This window comes from Lissotriton helveticus, chromosome 7 (genome assembly GCF_964261635.1).
Source record: "Lissotriton helveticus chromosome 7, aLisHel1.1, whole genome shotgun sequence".
NCBI classification, from domain to species: domain Eukaryota; kingdom Metazoa; phylum Chordata; class Amphibia; order Caudata; family Salamandridae; genus Lissotriton; species Lissotriton helveticus.
Window position 1 is genome coordinate 198,889,527 of NC_136068.1, and position 21,786 is coordinate 198,911,312.

The 21,786-nt window shown below is 41.2% G+C and overlaps 1 protein-coding gene across 1 annotated transcript in view; it reads right to left on the reverse strand.

Annotated features, from left to right (window-relative positions):
- Positions 1-21,786, reverse strand: part of GDAP1L1 (ganglioside induced differentiation associated protein 1 like 1) — a 520,679-nt gene that overhangs the window by 254,948 nt on the left and 243,945 nt on the right. Inside the window, exon 3 of the mRNA XM_078650467.1 lies at positions 18,507-18,680. Coding sequence (XP_078506593.1) covers positions 18,507-18,680 — 174 coding nt within the window. The remainder of the gene's footprint in view (positions 1-18,506; positions 18,681-21,786) is intronic.

Genomic DNA, 21,786 nt, shown 5'->3' on the forward strand with positions numbered 1-21,786 from the left:
GAATAAATAGTCATAAGGGTTCTTGGAAACCAGGCAGGTGCACCACCACCTAGATAATATATATGTTCAAGGTTCATCCCATACGTCATCCTCAAATCCAACAATGGCTAATACAAGAAACAAGGGACAAAGGAGCCCTAGATAATTTCTATATGAATACAGCACATCTTGCTAGTGTTAGCTAGAGGGAACCGAGACTTCCAGGTCGACACACTGAGCAGAGACGCTGAGGCTCCTGCATGCAGATGCTCCAGCTGACAGTGGTCTGACACATTCCTCGCGGGGTGTCCAACTCGAGACCAGGACGGGGCCCACACTCTCTCACTTCAGGTAATGGGGTTTGACTAAAATCTAGAGGGATTCTTGGCTTCACACCTACTCACATGCTAGGTACACATATGTACATCTAGACAGGCATCGTTGGAGTACGCACTTTCTTTTATCATGCATTTTATGTTCATGGATGTATTCATGATTATTGTAAGATGGTAGAACTGTACTATCCTTTTATATTCACTGAACTGCTGATCATATATATATCTGCTACTGTCTAACGGTTGTTGCAGCACATCTATTTTACCTCTAGAACAACTGTGCAATAAATTCTTATTGTAACACACCTAACTGTTTCTTCTGTGTAAACTCTCTGAGTCCGAATAAGTGAGCACGAGTGACTGAGCGAAAAGTAGTACATTGTTTCCACAATTCTGAGGGATCAGGGTTGTCATGTTCTGAGGTTGCCAGAAACTATTCTTTCCCCGATAAGAGGAGTTTCTAGGAACACTGTGAGCTAGCTAATGAAAACAGGCTAACATTCTCGGTGGGGGTGCTCGGAACCAGTCTGCCACCAAACCCACAGTTTATGTTATCTGAACGCGCAGATTCTGTATAGGAATATATAGGAACTACACGACATGATGTGGGGGTGCTAGTGAGAAGCACTGCTCCTGCTTTTGTTATAAGGAGCTGATATTGCAGCACTGTTGCAAAACCGGCCCCCAGTAACAAAACTGGCCCGCATGGGTACAAAACCGGCCCCACCTCTTCGGCCCACCCGGTAAATGCCCGGTGCCTGCTATGGCCAGTCTGGCCTTGATCGCACGTAGCATTTAATTATCATAAGCTTGCCCGTTATAATGCCTCTTCTGCTACTAATCCATTTTTGCATACTACAAGAATACCATGCATGACATGGTCTGTATGATCTGTGATGAATTTAAGGGCTTCATTTAGAGTTTGTCACATGAGATACTCTGTCATAAACATCGTGGATCTCCCACTCGCTGTACTACAGCAAACAGCCTATAGCACTTATAATATTGCGGACAGGATATATGTCACGTTTTGACAAAGTACCCCTCCGCTAAATTCTACATAAGACCTAAGTCTTTTCATGTCTCTGGATAGTTACCCCTTAGTGCCACTAGGTATAGTAGCTTTCAGGAAATTACCTATATGTTAGGAAATAGCTGAATCCATCAACTAGGCTTAAATTGTTACCTGAGTACTTCTACTGTAAAGGAAGTATGATGAAGTATCTTTTAGGTGCAGCGTTGACAAAGTCCACCTTATATACGATTGCTGGCTTGTTATTTTTGACAAACCAACAACAAAAAGCTGTTCCCTGTTCGTCTTTCTTTGCATCCAAGGATTATATGGAGTGTCTATGATGAATAAAGAATGCTGCCTCGTGGCTCTCAGCAGCCACCCATTCCATTTCCTGCTCCTTTTGAACCATGTTTCTTAGCTGTGTCTGTGTACATTTCCATCTCTGCCCCTTTAAATGACTGTCTCCTCTTTGGCACACCACACCTGAACCTGTGCTCCTTTCTGCCCCCTCACCTCCATGGTCTATCCTCCACACCATTCTCGCCAGTGCCATGTTACTCTTCCCCCTCTCCCTAGGTGTCCCTGTGTTTATTTTCACTGCCTACATCAGAACAAAATGAGACACAAAGCAACAAAGGTCTGAAGCTTGCAGCTACATTTCTGAATTGCCTTGTGCCTGCTAAAGAGTGCGTGGAAGAATGATGTTTACAGGCTTAGTTCTGGCAGCTCCTCTGCTCCCTCTCCTTTCACCCCTGACTATATCTGATAAGGTTTTCTCACTACATAATGTCCTCTGTCCCCTTATACATACAAGTCTTTAGTCTATAGCTTGTTTAGTCCCCTGAGACGTACCATCTACTCCCCACATTTCTAAGGATGTTGGTTTTTTCTAGAAAGTTATTGGGAACTGGCATCAGGAAAAATATTTTAAATCCCTACACCCTTGCAGCAGTGTGTTCACCTGGACACATCGCTATGGTCTCTATGCCTTTGTTATGTTTTCTGGCAAAGTCGGTAATCCTGAGAAAAAGACCTAAAACTTGCACAGGGCTATGCTTTGTGAACAAACCATTCTGGTTCAGAGGTAAACCGTTCGTACGAAGATTTCAAAATAACATTGTAGTTGTAAAATGACGCTTATAATTAGATTATATCAATTTTGGTTAGCTGTATCACCTATCTGCACTCCCTCATCTTCCACTTTGAAAGGGAGCCCCGCAGCACTAGTTGATTTGTGACCCAACCAAAACCCTTTGGTTACTTGGTAGCTGCTATAATGCAAGTGCCTAACTGAGACACTTGAGCATACAGGTAAGCCCACTGCCTGGCAAATGAGCTCTTAAGTAGCATCATCACCGGCTGCTTTCCATAACACTTGTCATTCTGCAGCATGCAGAGATACTTTCATAGAGAACATGAAGATTTTGCCTCAAACCCACCGAGTGGGCACTGACAATACTTGCCAGATGCTAAAGAAGGATCAGCAATCGCTGTCTACACTGGAAGAATTCCCTCTTTATGGTCTGGCTTGACAGCTGCAGCTGTCGCCAGGTAATTATGAGAGAATCGCCAAGAGAAGCACTTTGGCTCTACCCACATGTTGGGAGTCATGTTTGTGATTGGGGAAACGTTGTGTACTAACTCAGAATTAGTGCTTGTCTATATTACTCTCACCCCTCTGCCTGACTCTTCTTATAACAGTCAAACACACCACTGATAAGAATGGAATTGTTTACTAGCCTCAGACACTGCATCCACTTCCAGTGAGCAGCAAAAGCACTCAAACTTGAAACTGTTGCCGTTCATACATTAGAAAGAGCTCAGTTTAGGGGATAATGAGGAAGGTGATAGGTGTGTTTGTGAGTTTGCTCCTTGACTTTTTATCGCTTTAATCGACTACAGTCACTCCCTGCCCTTTTATCTCACTCGTCCAGGTTCTGGCTTTCTCTGTTTGTGACGGTTTTGTGTTCTTTCTCTTTCCCTGTCTTTCCGAAATGTGTGTTTTTCCCTCTCTTGAACTCGGTAAACCTCTGATGCGGAAAAAAAACACCATCTCGAATTAAGGACTGCCTTCCTTTATGTAAGTACTGAAATACATTGCAATATGTCAAATGTTCTGGCTTTGAAATGAAAGATCAATTTCTACACACTATAAAACAAATATAAGCAGTGTTTGTTTTGGCCCACTGGGGCTTGGATGTGCCAAGGGGCGGCTCCTCCACGAAGGCAGAGGAGCAATGCCCCACTGCTCTCAGAGCAGGAAAAATAAAATTATAATAACGTTGTTATTATCATTTTATTTTTCGTAGGTTCGGGGCTGGCTTAGGGCGGGGCAGTACTGGTGGCACAGGGGGAGGAGTGGTTTGCACACTCCAAGTACGAATGAAGGTTTGGCCGGACGTCTTGGGCTGGCCAAACAGTCATGCGCCCTTTGCATGTCCTCACCAGGCTGGAACACAGAGCCTGGTGAGGAACATGCCAAGGCTCCCACTGCCTGTCTGAGCGCCGAACCACAGCGCTCAGACCAATTACAACGCTGCAACGGAGTTCCTTTCATGTCAGAGGTCAACCCTCCTTTGAATAAGCACTTGTAAAGTCTTCTTTTTGTCGGTGCATGCTGCATGGTTAGATGTTATTTGGGTTTCCTTAACTTTATTGACATGAGAGTCAAATGCACATATGATGTGCATACATTATATAAATCAACATAGTCGTAAGGCTGGTCTAATAACTCTTCCTAAATTTTCAGAATTGCATCCACATGGCCTAAATCTTATTTTAAAAACTCAGTACTTAGACCATAATGGGACTGAATGATGGACCAATTCCTAATAATGAGATTCTTAGAGTCGCAAACTTCATGAAGCTTGCTCATTTATTAACATTGCCCATTGTAAGTAATGGCACTCACCATCTATGCAAAAACAGTAATGCTGCTGAGTTGGAGCTATCCGTTATTTATTGTGATACCTCTTTCACTGCATTCCCACCACCTCTAGTGAGTGAGCTTTGGTTGCTACCGCTACCACTACCGTTGTGCAGTCTAGGAAACATAGACTCCAAAAAGAGTGCTTGTATTGCACTTTTTGACCTGAGGCAAAGCTTATACTCTATTCAGCGAGACTAACTTGGTTATGGTGGCAAGTCAATGATCATGGCTATAAGCCTATTCTGTTTATTACAAAATGTTATGAAAAAGGCAGTAGGACTGACCTGTTTATGTTAAAAGCATAAATTAACATCAATCAATGTAAGAGTGGGTTGTTATTACTCTGTATGAAAGCCTGCATGGAATCTCACAGATTACTGTAGCGGGCAAGGCTTTTGATTGCCACCTATTACAAACGGTGGCTATACAAGGTTTGCTGCGTGTGAATCCTTGCTTGGCCGGTTTAGGAGAGATACAGCCAGATTCATCAAGGAAAATTGCGCTCGCAAAGGGCCAGATTCTGAGAATCTGGCCCTTTGCGAGTGCAATGTTTGCATTTGGGATTCATCATCCCAAATGCAAAAATCGCTATTACAGAATTCGCATTTTAGCGAGGAATAGCATTTAAGGAATCTCTATTTGAGATTCCTTAAATGCAATTCATGAAACTTTTAAAATTTGCGAATTCGCAATTTCAGGCCGCTATTTACCGCGAAGTCTGACTTCGTGGTAAATAGCGAAAACTTAGAAAAATGGTCTTTAGTGCATTTTTCAAAGTGGTATGTTACACACACACATGTCCTTTGGACATGTGTGGGCGCAACATCAGGCTACATTTCCATTTCAGGGGTGCTACAGGGTGTCCTTTGGACACCCCTGGGACCCTTGAAATCGCATTCTTATTTGCGATTAGCAAATTGCTAAACGCAAATAAGGATTGACTCCCCATTCATTCCTATGGGCCTTTAGGCCCATAGGAATGAATGGGGAGTTATTCTTTATTTGCGATTAGCAATTTGCTAATCGCAGATAAGGAGGCTGTAGGAATCGCAATTTATTTTGCAATTTCTACATGAATCCCGATTTGAGAGTCCTTAATAGCGATTCCTTAATAATCGCTATTAAGGACTCGCAAATCGGGACCATGATGAATCTGGGGGATAGTATTTTACTTAGTCAACTGTAATTTTGTATACCTTTGTAATTTCATGAGATTGTGCCTGATGGTTTCCTGGTGGGAAAGTTTAAGTTCAAAACAGTAGGCCTCAGTTTGGTTAGAGAGACAAGCTATAGGCCTGATTGGTGCACTGTGAACAGTTATGCCCTGTATCATAGGTCTGATCGGCGTAATATGAAAAGTTCCACACCTTTTCTTAGGTTTGCTAAATATTCGTTCTAAGAATGTATTATAAGTTATTCTATCATTCATTTAATCATAGTCACAGATGGCTGAGCAACTGAATAGTAAGTCAGATACATTGCTAATGGCAGCTAAGCTCAAGCTTCTACACATTAACCCAATTTAGATATCTCAGTGGTGGAATACCAAGATAAAACACCCCCATTAAGAATTTTTTCTAAAGAAGTGACACACAAGCAAATGTTTCAAGGATGAAGCAAATTGAACCTTCTCACGAGAAGCATATTTTCCCAGTGGCATGCAAGAAGTAGACCAGATCACTCGAAACAGTGTTTTTTTGAATTATTTATATATTAAGTGCCATCAGTGTTTGATGAATATATTAAGCCTGCACCCAGGAGCATTTTGGTTCTGAAGTGCAACTTTGCTTTTAGCCAAATCTTTGTAAACCGATAACACCACTTATACACAGCAAGAATTACCACTACATGGGTGATGGCAATCATTGCATATTTATTATCAAATGCCTTTATAATATTCAACATTATTTCCAATGTGTTAGCAATATACAAGTATATGGAGATGCCACTGCCATTAGCACTCACTTAACAATTTCATCACACACCATTGTGCTAGACACATCTACACATGGACACCCTCAGACAACATATTTGACAGAACTCTTCATTATCATCCATGCAAAACATCACAAAAGCCATGTAGGAGAAACAAACACTATTGACATGCACATTACATCCCTGAACCACTGGAAAAAAAAACAGCATTATTATAGTACATCCTTGCAAGAAAACATTGCGTCATCGTAATTACTAATCAGTTCATGATGCATATGTATGTGACCAATCAATGGACAATTGATCATCCAATTCAAAGAAAAAAATGGAAAAGTAACGCTCATCAATGCAAATTAAACATTATGAAGATCTTCCAAGGTCAAACTCATTTTACGTTCAAATTAACATAGAGAAACACATGATAAAGGACTACTACACTAAACAACCTCCACTAAACTTGCACAACCAAACACTAAAAAACAGACACAATAATCTGAAGGCATTTTACAGATCTGCACAAAAGGGTGCCTATAGCAAATGTCCTGCATGGTCACTCCATGTTTTTGCTGCTAATAGGACTCTGTGCACAGTGACACAGCTATTGAGAGGTTCAGTAAGTCTGCTCTGGCCATAAAATGGTATTGGACAGTATTGGTAGAAATGATTCCACCCAATTAGTTTGTTTAACTGTCCTGTATGACCATTGTAGATAGTGCAGAAATTGCACCTCTGATGAGGAAGTTAAACGTCATATCTGGTCTGCAGTGTGTACCTATAACAGCAACTTCTGCCAGGAGCATCAATGTGCTCTGGAAGGGCTTCAGTTTAAATACACTATAGTGACACATGGTGGGAAAGTGCAATTGCAATGCTGGAAAGGCCTAATTAATATATGCATAAGCGTTCCATAAAGTATACCTTGTAAACCCACACTGCATTGAGCTAATGCAAGAAAACACACACTACATATTGGGGCTAGTATGTTCTCATAGTGAAATAAAACTAAAACATTGTTTTCACAGTATAGGGATTGTTAGGATTTTCCCTGAATAGGCCTATTCCATATCTCTATTTCAGAAAATGCTAAATAAATGTGTCTCAGTTATTTCCTACTGAATTATCAAAATTGGATTTAATAGAGCAATCAGAGTTTTGATAACTTAAGTTGAAAGCAAATTTAAGAATGTTTCTTTAGGCTGCCAGAACTTGTTTATAACAAGTTCTGCCACTTACCACACCTTCAGAGCTAGAATACACAACCTTGGCTTGGGAAAATAACAATCCTGGGTCAGAAGACAGGGGCCTGCCTCTGAGCTCAGGAAGAGGAGTGTGGTGTTAATTGCAGACAGGACTAGAAATGTTGGCAGAATAAAAGTCAGATTTAGTACTACATCTTTTGATTTGGGGATGCCACAAAAGGGCTTCTTCTATTATTCGGGCCCTCCTCGAAAGCCTGACTGCAGTTCCAGTAAAGGAGAGAACCAATTTGGACTCTGTTACATGGGAGGAGAGGACATCTAAATAAGGGGAGATGACAAGGAGCTAAAAATACTTCTGCCCTGGTGGCTGAAGGGTTCTGCCAATTTGACACACATTATTCTGGGTAAGTTTACAGTAAGACAAAGATGAAGTGCAGAGAAAGGAGGTGGGAAACTGCAGGAAAACAGTTAAGATTTTGTAGCAGAATTTCTCCAATCACTGGGTAGTGCTGATGATAAATCTTACACCTCCACCAGTATCTCATTCCTGGGCCTTTGAAGATTCCAGCTGAAAAAAGGCCCAGCTAAAAGAAAGATGACTCCTGACTCCTGCTGTAAGAAAATGATTCTCTCAAGGACTCCTGGCGCCTGCTGTCACTATCGGACTTGAACAGGTCTCCAAGTATCATGTGGTTGGCCGCCTATTTACCTCTTCAGGAGCACAAAAAGCAGACAGCCTCTTAACTCCAAGGGGTACCAGCTGACCACAGAGGACAGGTCACTGCGGGAGACCTGCTGTAGAGTGAGTCATGGTGCCCAGAAGCCCGCTCTGAGCAACATTTCAAACAGTTGGAAACTAAGGACATCCTATGATGCCAGTCGGACGAGCGTCCGACCGGCATCACGACCCCTAGGCACATAGAGGAGGCTCAGGGGGGACGGGGGCCCTGCTAAGGGCCCCCAAAGTCCCTTTCTGTCTGCTTTTTTGGGCAGTCGTACCACCATAGACAGACAGACAGACAGGGACATTGTAATCCCTACGGCTGTGCCTGAGCAGACACCACCCCTATTGTAGGGATTACTGTCCGTCCGAAGTTTCGACGGGCTGTTTAAGCCCGTTGGAAAGTGTCGGACTGTTCCTCCGCCTGCTGCCTCCAACCGCACACACTGTAATGCGGTGCTAGAACCGCAGCAGCAGATGTTGGGCGGACCGCCACAGACAAGTTGTCGGATGGCCTTCCACCCGACATCCGAATAAGGGCCTAAGTCCAAAGCTAACATCTTTGGCCAGCTTACCCTGCTTGGTGGATCCAACATGTGTTACATCAGTCAGTCTGAAATCACTCCTAGGTCCCAGTCATCCTCGAAATGTTATGTTGAATGGCATTTTTCCTATGGCATTTTTTCCTTAAACCTTTAAAAAATCATGTCTCCATTTCCACATCACCAATTTTAATGATCTTGGTATCTTTTTACTCATTAAAATGTTCTCTAGTCTTCTAAATTTGTTTGGGTGTTTTAATTTGCGGTGTCATTTGCTTTGAAACTGTTGTTACTGCCTGAACTTAACACAAATTACTCTATGAATTGGCTACTGGTTGTTCCATAGCTCCGGGGATTGAGACATGATTCACTTAGAACTGTGTTTTAACATTTCAGATTGTGTATATTATGTGCTTAATTTGAGGAAATGGTTTCCAGTGCTCGGCACCTGCACATAATTGTGGACACCGGCGCTTGAAATAGTCTGCCACAATGTGGCGCTGTGTGGCTAATTTCGACATACCATAAAAACACGTAATTATTAATTCAATATACATTAAAAATGTCAATTACCTGCAGCCCAAGCCATTCTTATTGCTTTGGAAACCTGAAACAGTCCGAACTGTCAAACTTGTAGGAGTGTGAAGGTTAGTAGTTGTGTTGTTACTATCATTGGCAGCCTAGCAGGGCAATGTGTGGTGCAAGCTGCAGTGGCCTCCTGACGACAGCCTAGGCACTTATTTTTTTACAAAGTAAGGGCTGTGTATTTTAAATTGGTACATATCACCCCTCTTCCCAATTAATAATCCCATTTCTGACAGAGCCAGTTAAGAATACGCTACAATATCAACATGATGGTGGAAAGTACTATACAAATGCTGGTAACACAAAATGTGGCAATTCATGTAACACAATTGCTTACAGAAATGTGTTTCCCAATTTTTGTCAATACTTCACTCTCCTTTTTTTGTAGGTTGGCATATGAAGAAGAGATGACTTCCTACTTAGAGATTAAGGAATAGGCTGACCACTCTGACTCTTCACCTACAGAAATACTTGTGCATTTCTGAAATGCTAGCATTCACTATGACATTTCACACCTCTTCCTGTTTATTAAATTGGATTATGCAGGCCTGGTTCCTGCAAACATGGGAAATGAGATCAGAAACGATGTGCTCCTGGGTGACCTTTCAAACCAGAGCCTCCAGGGAAGAATAATGCAGGCGGTGCAGGCAGAAAAGTGTGCCATTGCATTAACTGAATATGAAAGGAATGACGCAGAACAGCAAAATGTGTGCTTGAGCCTGTCAGATAAAGTGTTCATTTGATACCATAGTTTGGAAATCTCGCCAGGTCTAGTCAATAATATTTTATAGAAAATAAGAGGAGTTTTGTCATTTACATCAGTGTACATGTTTATATATTTAGTATAAATGATTATGAATGTGGAGAAACTATACATTTTCAAATTTTTTAAGTCAAATCAATCTCCATACTCGCTACTTGATTTTGATGTTCCTGAAATGTATGTGGAGAGTGACCAATCCACTGAATAGTCTCCATATGTGTGTTCTAGTTTGGCTGCAAACATTATAAATGTATTCTCTAAATATACTGGTAAAGAAAACTAATATTCATACAATATTTTGTCCTGACTAAGTACCTGCGTTGGAGTGACAGCTGTGCTACATAAACCACCCTAAACAAGTAAACAGAAAAGAAGTTGTGTTGATTGAAAATTTTAGAGAGATTACACATAGCTTTGATCCTTCTCTTTAGGTGAGATCTAATATTACATGTTACTCTTTAGTTCTCTTTCTTACCGACAGTGACCTCGGTTATGGGGTGAGTAGTACCCATGTGTGTTTAGTCTGCACTTGTAGATACCATTTATTAGCGGTAAATCCTGGCTGGGTCCTACCATGATTACAGGTTTTTTCTGGGTCCCACCATATCAGATTTACTGATTGTAAATTCCTCATACAATGTTTACACATGCTTTTATTTCAATTAGATAATACTGGCCAGTATTGACACACATGGAAACTGCACATGCAGAGAAAATGCCAATTGACAGGATATGACATTTAAATATGGAATTATGCAATTTTTAGTTGCTTTCTTTGTGCTCCCTTTGCATCAATGAAGTGCAGTTATTGCCTTTCCTTGAAGAGAAGCACAATTTGGCAAAGTCTACTTCCTGCTGCTCCACTAAAGCTGCCATATTTGGCATCCAACATCCACATCATTACTTGGAAAACAACAGCCGTTTAGGCAAGAACCTCTCTAAATTATTGACCATGACCTCAGAGCTTCTGAGAAAGGTAAAATGTAGTGAGGCAAAAATGCAAGTACTTACAGAAGAAGTGGTTAAGAAGACCCAAGGCAAATCAAGCATTTAATGCAGAAAACCAATGCCAATGTGAGTAGTAGAACAAGGCAGAACATTACTCAAAAATGTAACTCTGTGTCTTGCGACCCCAGGACAGTGAAGGACTATAAAAAATGTTTCAGACATTAAGCGGCATACAACCGCGGTCCGTGCAGGTAACAGTGGTGGGGCTGCGTTGGGGGGATTTCTAGGGAGAATGCAGAGGGAAAATGATTTAGCTATTTAATTTTGCCTCTGCATCGTCCCTCAAAATCCACCCCCAACGCGGCCCCACCGATGTTACCTGCATGGACCGCGGCTGGCGACATCTGAGAGATTTACTATCATAACACAGATGTTAATGGTTGGCCACAGGAGGAGTAAGTACCAGCAGCACAACTTTAGCCAACCCCATGGGAACAACAAACCAGGAGCATCATTAATTTAGCAAGAAAACAGTGAATACATGAAGGAGCAGAAGCTAGTGCAGTTGAGGGACATGGTAGGTGTCTCACATATGCTTCTCGTACTTATGCGCACATACTTTATACATATTACTGTTTGCAATGTGCTTAAAGTCAAGAGGAATTACATTGATACATGCCCACTTATCAGAAATATTTGTCATTCAAAATTGACATGTTGTTATACATAAGGTTTGTAACATAACATAGGAGTTGAGCTGGTTGTTAATTCACATTTTTTACAATCTCTGTCCTTAATGTGAAGTATGTGAGTCTATGTCACACAATAAGGAAGTGTATATTCATATAGAATGGCCATTATGATAAAAAAAAAAAAAAAAAAATATCATTCTAAGCTTATTTTTATGAAATGTAATTAAGACTTCATCATGTTGATGGAGCAGTCATTCAAACTTTCGCATCATGGGGGGAGTGTGGCTCAATGGTTAGAGCGGCAGACCCTGATGCAGAGTTCTGGCCATGGACCAGGGTTCGATTCCCGCCTCGGCGGGGTCTCGTGCTCAATTTCCTCGGACCTGTTAATTCTCGCCTTGGTGCCTATTCTAATCACGAGCCCCATGCTGCAACTCTGGGCAATAGCTTGCTTAGCCTCCACACTGGCCCCAACAGCGCTAAGGATGCCTGACTTCACCCTGGGGGTGCCCAGGAGTGGACACTTCACAGGGAAAGCCAGGAGGGGTTCTACAGCGGTATGAGTATCAGCGCCAGGAAGCCGAATAGGCGACACCGCAAGGTGACCGTCTGGTGACAGTGTGCTCTATAAGTACCATGACATTTACATTTACATCATTTACAGGAGTCACCGTGACGGTGGTTCCTGTACATGAAGACATCTCTAAATTTGGCTGGCAGGTACTCCCTCAGGGTGACAAATTACTTTACTCCATCCCTGAGATAGTGAATTCCTGTCCGCCAAAGTTAAAATCAGGCCCTCAATGAAAAATATAACTTGTTGAGGTAAATCCACAATTATGTGTTATTGTATGTTCTATGCACAGTGCACTTTAAAACATAATGTTTTACATTTGCATATAAAAATAAAACTTATATATACACATTCCCTGTACTTGTAGGTTACACAGTGCAAACATCAAGTAAGAGCCCTCTGCTTTTGTAAAAGCTGATGCTACTTGTCAGTCCACCACCATAACAGTGACAACCGCGCTGCTTGGTGGAATCACTACCACTGTAATAACAAAGATTATAGCCAAACCAACGGCACATTGGTGCTCTAATAGCTTCAAGAATTAAAACAAAGTTGCCGTAGGCAGGAGAGAAATTGGAGAAATAGTTACAATCTAATGGAAAAGAGCAAATATAAAAAACTCTTGCAAGAGTATAAACCCACAATTATCTAAGGGAAAACTAGGTATTTTACTGATAAGATTAACTCAGCCAAAAAATCTACAAAAGAGGTCTTTAAAACTGTTAAAAGCTCTGAAGCCCTACTTCCCATGTTCGGCTTTACCTAGCCAAGTACTATATGACAGTCTGGCCAGTTTCTCTGGAAACAAGGTAGAGGCAGTTTATAATGATTTTGAATTGAACATTAGTAGTCACCCATCCTTTTCCAGCAAGGACACTTTCAAGTTTAATAAACAGGAGCTCAGTGAGTTTTCTTTTCTTACTGAAGAAAGGGGGATCAAACTTATTGCTCTTATTAAATCAGGCTCACCCTCAGATCCCTATCCGCCAAAACGTTTACAAGATCTAGGAGAGACATTTGCTCCGATTTTGACAAAACGAATGGACAGCGTTATTACTACTGTGCAGTACCTCAATGAATGGGAAAAGGCTTTGATACTCTCCCTTTTAAAAAAAACATCTCTTAATTCCAATGAGGAGCAAAATTATCGCCCTATCTCACTTTTACCCATGGTGGCCAAAATACTTGAAGGGCACTTTAGCAATGTCCTTTCCGAACTCCTCAATATGCATGAACTCTTGGATGAAGCACTACATGACTTTAAATCTGACCATAGTACAGAAACGGCTTTAGTGGTTGCTTCAAAAGAGATCAGGACCATTTTAGACAAAGACAGGAAGGTATCTGTGTGTCTTCCCGATTTGACTGTGGCATTAGATACAGTGAGTCATGAGGTCCTCATCGATTGGCCCACACTGGGATTTGTGGCACAGCTCTTGATCTTCTGGCTTCCTTCCTTTCAAATAGGGAACAGACAATTTGTCTGGGTGACTTTAAGTCTAAACATTTTTTGTTTCTCTGCAGCATGCAACAGAGCTTTTCTTTGAGCCCTACGCTGTTTAATATTTATGTTGCCCCTTTAGTTAAGCTTATTAAATCCTTTGGCTTCTCTGTATTTGCTTATGCTGATGATACTCAAATTATTGCCCCCATTTTGAACAACGGTGCAGAGGTTGCCAGGGGGTTTAACAATTGTATGCGTGAGGTGGCCAAATGGATGAGGCTTGACTGTCTTAATCTAAATTCAGACAAAAATGGAGGTTTTACTTTTTGGCAAAGACACTCTGTTTTGGAATTCCTCCTGGTAGCTGTCTTGTCTTGGAACTCTCCTGAGACCAGCGCCTATTGCTAAGAACTTATAGTTAATGTTTGAAGTTAATCTGTCCTGCTTCTACATCATAAAAATGCTAGGGGAAATTGTCCTCTTTATCCCGATAGAGCTGCAAACACTAGTAGTCATTGCTCTGGTTTTGGCTAGACTTGACTACGGCAATACTCTGTATCAGGGTCTTCACTCAGGCACTTTGGACAGACTTATGGTTCTGCAGAATGCAGCTGTTTGGCTTTTAAAGAACATTCCTAAATTTCACTCAGTGTCACATGTGCTGAAGGAACTTCATTGGCTCTCGATCAAGAAATGGGTGACCTTTAAAGCACTGTGTTAGGCCCATAAATCTCTCTGAATGGTCGGTCCGAAAACTTTGAAAAGGAGTTTTAAGTGGTATGTACCCAGAAGACATCTGTCCTCCTCTGCATCCAGAGCCTTGGTGGTACCCACCTGGGCAAAAAAGTCTCATGGGGAGGCAGAGAGTTTGTGTTTTCAACTTGTAAACACACTCCCCCTGGAACTTACACTCTGGCTGAATTTATCACCTTTAGAACAAAACATGAATCGTGGCTTTTTTCAGCACCTCTTTATGTTGGTTCTGTTTGTGGTACTTCTGCATGCTCTGTTGTTAGCGCCAAGACAACTTTTGCGATTTGTCATGCTGAATAAAACTCTATCAATCAATACCAACACCACTGCCACTGTAACAAACTCTGCTTCTGTGTCTTCCCAAGGCCCCTCAGAGAGTGGAGTACCTATCACTGTCATTACCCACCCAATTGTATTAGAAACCATTCCGCAATCAAAAGCAGAAATGTCCATGCAAGAGCAGAATGAGAAGGAAGAGGATGATATACCAATGCCTGGAATACTGCATGATGTTTTTTCTGGAAGTCCAAGTGCACAGGATGACACTCAACCACTGACTACAGTTCCATATGCAATTGATGGTAGCAGCAGCAACACCTACAGCACAAACTTTAGAACTATTGCCCTGCTGAATTTCTGCAAAGGGGCTGATCATGGTCAGCTGCAGAACAATTCAAGAGAATCAACGAGGGCCATAGCAGGGATTGCAAACCAATTCCAAAATCTGATCAGATCCAGGTATAGGGAATTTCGATCAACCATGTTTCATCGCATCCAGCTGTACTGTGATTTGGATGCATCACAATGGGAATGCTGGGGGACTTAGGAGACAAATAGCTAACAAACGTGCAAAATGTTGCATACCCATGCAATTTGAGAATTTTCCACAATGCTAGCAGATGGCCATGTGGCTATTTTAGCTGCACTAGAGGAAGATAGATGTGCCCTACAACAGGGACCATTATGCCATCTGCCCAGCTCTCTAGTGCATCCATCAATAACCAGTAGCAGCAGCCATTCTCCACCTCTATCGCTTCAACATCTCACTGTTCCCAAAAAGTATCTCCATTGAAAGAGATGTGCTAGGACTGCCCAGATCCACTATCCTGTATCAACTTTAGCCAAAAAGTGTGCATCTTAGTTGATCATAAATGATGAGATAATATTACTTTGTTTATGATAAATTTATTTCAGTAAGGATTCTAGGATATGTTTGAGCAAGATAGCAGATGTTTGGGAGAATAAAGGGGAATTTGTGGGGATATTTGAGCATTATAATCTTCGTTACATTGGTAGAGATGAGGAATTAATTACTTTAGTATTGGTTGTTCATAACTGTAATAACAAAACAAGCTGGAATATTCTTTGACTAGTTTCTGAGACTCTTGTGTTGTGCCATATTTTGAATTGTTGTTGTGACTGTTTCTGTAAGAAAATAGTTTTTTTTAAATTAATGTTTTGTACAGGATATTTTAAGTAAGCTTTGATAACTTAAATATGTAATATCCCTAAAAATCTATTGTGATTTTCAACAAATACCATGTACTCTGGACATGAGACCTTATATTGTGCTAATACCTTATGTGTAATTTGCTACCATACAAATCCAAAATTTATTTTGCAATTTTTTTCTGCATGTGAATTTACAGAATGGAACCTTTGCAGTTTTACCCATCTCATTTTTCCACTTGCAAATTTACCACATGGAAAATCCACAAGTGCTAAAAACTGCATGCAGAAATTTTGAAATGGTATAGTTAAAATTAACACATGAAACCATGTATAATTTTTGCTCCTCGAAACTCACAATCAGAGCCTAAGTAAATGAAGTTCAGTGACATTTTTTGTTACTTGAACATTCTTATGGTTTCCTTAAACTTTTGTTTCCATTATTCCAATGTACACAAAATCTTCCAAATAACAATCACTGACAAAGCCTATTTGTCTGTAGCAAATCTGAACAAAGGCATGAACAAAAGGGCAGACTATTTGCGCCTGTCTCTGTGGAAACTGCCTCTTTTTGTGCCTCCCATGTCTGTGCCACTTCATTACTTAGGAACAAAAAACATCAGTACCGCAAGATTAATATATAAAATCTCTGGGCTATCAACCAATAGACTAAAAAAACACTCTTTCAAGGTACACCTTTTCAAACACAAATTTCTGTTGATAGAGTCATGTATAGGAAAATATTCGGTAGTATATTTAAGTAGCATTAGTGACCATGAGAATATATGGTGATTACACCTTTTGAGGCACTTGATCTAGTCTAAGTGGCTGCAAACATATTAATTTTAGGGTGAAACGTATGTTACTTTTTCAAATTTCATGACCCCCTAATAGGTTGCTTGACAGACAAAACAAAAGGAAAGAGTTTCTATAATATGTCTGAACTTGAAATTGTTCCTGGCTAGAAACGTGATTGTCAACTTGAAATTGTTCTTGGCTAGAAACGTGATCGTCCCCATGCTTCTAGTACTCTGGTAAAAATTGCAGAAAATTACATAAGACTGTGGGGCAGATGTATCAAGCGTTTTTTTTGTCGCAAACGCTGCGAATTGCAAAATAGCAGTGTTTGCGACAAAAAAACGGGAAATGCGATGTATGAAAAAAATCCCATCTCAAAATTAAGGAATCGCAAAATTTGCGATTCCTTAATTTTGCGCTACCATTTAGGAATCGCAAAAAGTGATTCCTTAAATGGTATGTAAGAAAGAAGAAAGTTTTGCGATTTCACTATAAGAAATCGCAAATTACCACCAACTTGTAGTTGGTGGTAAATTGCGAATTCTTTTACAAATGCACTTTTTGCAATTTGTAAAGGTGGCATGTGACGCTCATACATGCCCTTAGGGCATGTATGTATGCCATATGCGCACACATGTCAATTTCAGGGGTGCAGCAGGGTGACCCTTGTAATTATTCTCAATTTGCGATTTGCAAATTGCGAATCGCAAATTGAGAATAATTTCACATTCATACCTATGGGCCTCCTGGCCCATAGAAATGAATGGGAAATTATTCCTTAATTGCGATTAGCAATTTGCTAATCTCAATTAAGGAATTTTAAGAAATCGCTAAAAAATAGCGAATTTCTACATACATACCATTTTGTAATTCTCAAATAGAGATTCCTTAAAAATCGCTATTTGAGAATCGCAAAAGGGTATCTTGATACATCTGGCCCATAATAGATAAACTGTCTCTTGCAAAGATAAAGCACCAGCCACGGTCCTTGCAGGTTACAACGGTTAAATAAATAATTCATTTTCCCACAGCATCGTCCCTCGAAATCCCCCCTTACCCGGCTCCACCGCTGTTACCTGCATAGACCGCGGCTGTAAAGCACCTGGATATTAGAATACATTTTAAAGAGTTCTTTAGTACAAAACTAACATCAGACCATAAATGGCAAAGATAAAACTATATTGCACACTCTCCTATCATCACCATAGGTGTATGTCTCGCAGGCATTCATAGCAAGACAGAATTGGAAAACTCAGTCAGAGAAAAAAATGCCAGCACTGTTGTAACACAAAACTACTACAATAATGCCAAACTTTGTTGAGTGGCCAATGAAGTTCCAGGATCAGATACACAACAGGGTAAGTCTCAGGGGTCTTTCTGAAGCTTGTTGGATGAGGGCCATCCATCAAAAAGGTTTGAGTCCATCGTGTTAAAGTGCTTTGATGTCAGTGTCCTGCTAAATATGGTGGACTCGTCATCCACTGCTGTTTAACCAAAAGCTAAATAATCCTGGGCCCATAAAGACCTGCTGGGACCTTTTCAATCCAACAGGAACAAACCAGTGTGTGCCTTTATGTCATATTCTCTACTACTTCTGTCTGTCAGTTTTATGGGTGACATCCCATTGACTCATTCTTATATACTGTCACCATGATAGCTTTCCAATACAAGCATACATTTTGATCATTTCCATGTAACATGAACTTTAAGTGGCACAAAACATGAATTCCAAAATATTTTTCTACTTATAGAATTCCTCTCAGCTGCCTGTGATGAATGGAGCTCACTCTCTAGTCATGCCATGCCTACATCGTGAAACAAAGCTTGCTTGCACATCACACTTACGGCGGATCTCAGCAGTGGCGTACTTTGGAATCATAGAGTCTAAGGTGAGTTCCGGATGTAGAATGCAGCCATGAGTGTAAGCATCCATTGGGAGGGTGTCCAGCAACTCCCTGTACTGTAACACCCTGGGATGCATGATGCTTCCTTCTTCTGGTATCAACTGTGGAATTAGTTCTGAAAAGGAAAGAGACAGATTGTTTAAAACTGGCTACATTTGCAGTATGCTTGCCAATGAAAACAAATGTACCTCAATAAAACATGTAATTGGAAGCATACGTTCTAATAAACCTGCATTCACTCAGTTATAACTGCAATCAAAAAAGCCTATCTAGAAAAATCACTTGTTAATGACTCACCTATTTCATATTATGATCACTTTACAAGAGGTGAAATTGGTGCCATACTTGCAAAGCAAATTTGATCATATTTTTTTTATTTCACAGATGTATCTTCTTGTGTTCTATCCACCAGTGTCTGCATCTTAAGAGAGGTTTCACTGCTGGGCAGCTCATGTAAGAGGCTCTTGGCTGGTTGGATGTGAACGTGTGCATAAGTGTGGGAACTTGTGTGCTGGCCGAGCCTGTGAGACTACCATCTAACTCAGACCGGTATCCGCGCACAGGTACCCTGTTGCAGAGGGGACTGCTCATTGATCGGTGCTGACCTGTACATGCATTACACTATGAGTGGCATCCATAGTGAATGTATAAATCTCTAGTGGTTTACTGAAAAGTGTGTGTGCTTCACTGTATTGTACACTATAGGCAAAAAACTACAGTTTTGCTATAGTTAGGCCTAGAGACTATTTTGATTCACCAATCATATGGTAGATCAGGTTCCTTAAATGCAGATTTGACAATTATTTCCACGTATCTGCCCCATTCTGACCATTCAGGATTTATAATTGTTATCTGATTCAGCTTCTAATTAAATTCTTGCCTTTAAATGTAATGTAAATAATTTTTATATAGCGCGATTTACACTCTAAGGAGCATTTTGGCGCTTTAGAAAGGTTAGGCCGGGACAGGGGAGTGTCAGGCTGATGAGAGGGGAACTGTCATTCTAGATTAGGGATTTACAGGTGGAGCTGGATAGTTTGTATATCATGTTTTTAGGGCCTTTCTGAATTCAGTTTCTTTCTCTATTTGGCGAAGGGGAGGGGGAAGGAAGTTCCAGGCCTTGGATCCCAGGACTGCCAATGCCTTTCCACCTCTGGTTTTCAGTCTGAAGTTTGGGATGGTGAGGAGGTTGGCATTTTGGGATCTTAGATTACGCAAGGGGAGTAGTGTCTGAACATGCTCTGGATGTAGCTGGGTCCTTTCCCATGGAAATCCCTGAAGGTGATTAAAAGGATTTTGAAAAGGACCCGTTTCTGGATTGGCAGCCAATGTAGTGTTTCCATTGCTGCTGTGGCTGAGGTTCTGTTTTTCCAGCCCAATACCAGTATAGCCGCTGCGTGTTGGACCATTTGCAGTTTGTGGCAGACTGTTTTGTTTGTCCCTGCGTATAGGCTATTGCAGTAGTCCAGGCGAGATGTTATAAGTGCTACTGCAGCCATTTTACGTGCCTGGAGTGGTATGAGGTCAAAGAATTTCCTGCTCAACCAGGGTAATTACTCTCCTGAGGGTAGCTAGTCCTCTGAAGCCAGTCACAGAAAGCGGTCCCCTTTAATGTTTTGAAGGTAAGGGACAAGAAATATATGACAGTTAGGGGTCCATCAATCCATCAATCAGGATTTTGTATAGGGCGGCTACCCACCCGTGAGGGTCTCAAGGAGGTGGGAGTGGTGAAGGCGAATTGCACGTAGTGGTGGTCGGTTCAGAGGATTTTGGTGGTGTGGCTGTAGGTGAATGAATGGATGAATGATGAATGAAAATCTTATAAAGCGCATGAATACCCAAAGGCGTCTTGGCGATGAGTGAATCAGAAGAGAGCATAAGAGGGCCAAGCCCTGAGGGATCATTGGTTAAACAACCAAGTTTTAAGATTATTCCTGAATGCTAAAAGTCTGGGTGTAGCTTTAAGTTCTGGAGGCAGACGATTCCCCAATAAGGCTGTGGTTCTGAAGAAACTTCGGCCTCCCCAGGTGACCCGTCTGAAGGGACCGACCATCAGCAGGTACGCTGTACTTGACCGAAGAGTTCTGCTGGGGGTATACCATATCAGATTTGCCCTCAAATAAGCAGGTGCATTTCCCTTAATTGATTTGTATGCTAGGCAAAGAGGCTCAAAGGAAATGCGGTGGTAGATCGGAAGCCAGTGCAGTTGTCTGATAGCAGCCCTGCTGAAATTTGGGAATTTTGAGTAGAAACCGAGCAGCAGCATTTTGAATGGTCTGAACGTTTCTAAGTAAGTCTTTAGAGAGGCTGGTGTAGAGACTATTGCAATAATCCAATTGAGAGAGTACTAAGGCCATAACTACTATTTTCAAAAGGTCAGCTGACAGGAATTTCTCAATTATTTTAATGATTCGGAGCGAGTGGAAAGAGGAGGAGGTAGTTAGATTAATTTGATTTTTAAAATTCAAATTGTTATCTAGCAAAAAAACCCACGTTTTTTACTTTGGAGGTAGACGTGGATGCCTGACCTAAATCTGATGGCCACCAGTGAGGGGACCATATAGAGGGAATGTTACCAAATTGGATAACCTCAGTTTTTGTGGAATTCAACTTTAAACAATTGCTGGCCATGCAGCTATTCACTGAACTCATACAGTCATTAAAAGTATCACCTTCCCTACTCTCACCCTTTGCCATTGATACAATAATTTGAGTATTGTCTGCATATGATGCCAGGGACAGCCCGAAATATCTAATCAGGGTGGCCAGTGGGGTAACATAGAGATTAAATAAGTTTGGAGAAAAGGAAGATCCCTGAGGTACCCCATATGGCAGACAGAAGGTTTCTGAATTGAAAATCCTATTTGACACCACTTTATTGCGTTCTGACAGGTAAGATTTGATCAACATCAATGCTGAATCGTGAAAGCCTAAATTCTGCAGACGGTCAATAAGTACCTCAAGGTTGACAGTATCAAAGGCCGCAGATAGATCAAGCAGAATCAGTACTGCTTTGCCTCCCCTATCCAGGGATGATCTAATTTCCTCAGCAGCATAGATTTGGTGCTGTGATTTTCTCTGAAGCCGAACTGCGTGTCTTCTAGAAGATGGATAACCTCCAGATGGGAGGAAAGTAGGTTCAAGGGGATCGAGAGTGGGTTTTTTCAGATGGGGAAGTATAGATGCAGCTTTCCAAACGGTCGGAAGAAATGCCTGTTTTA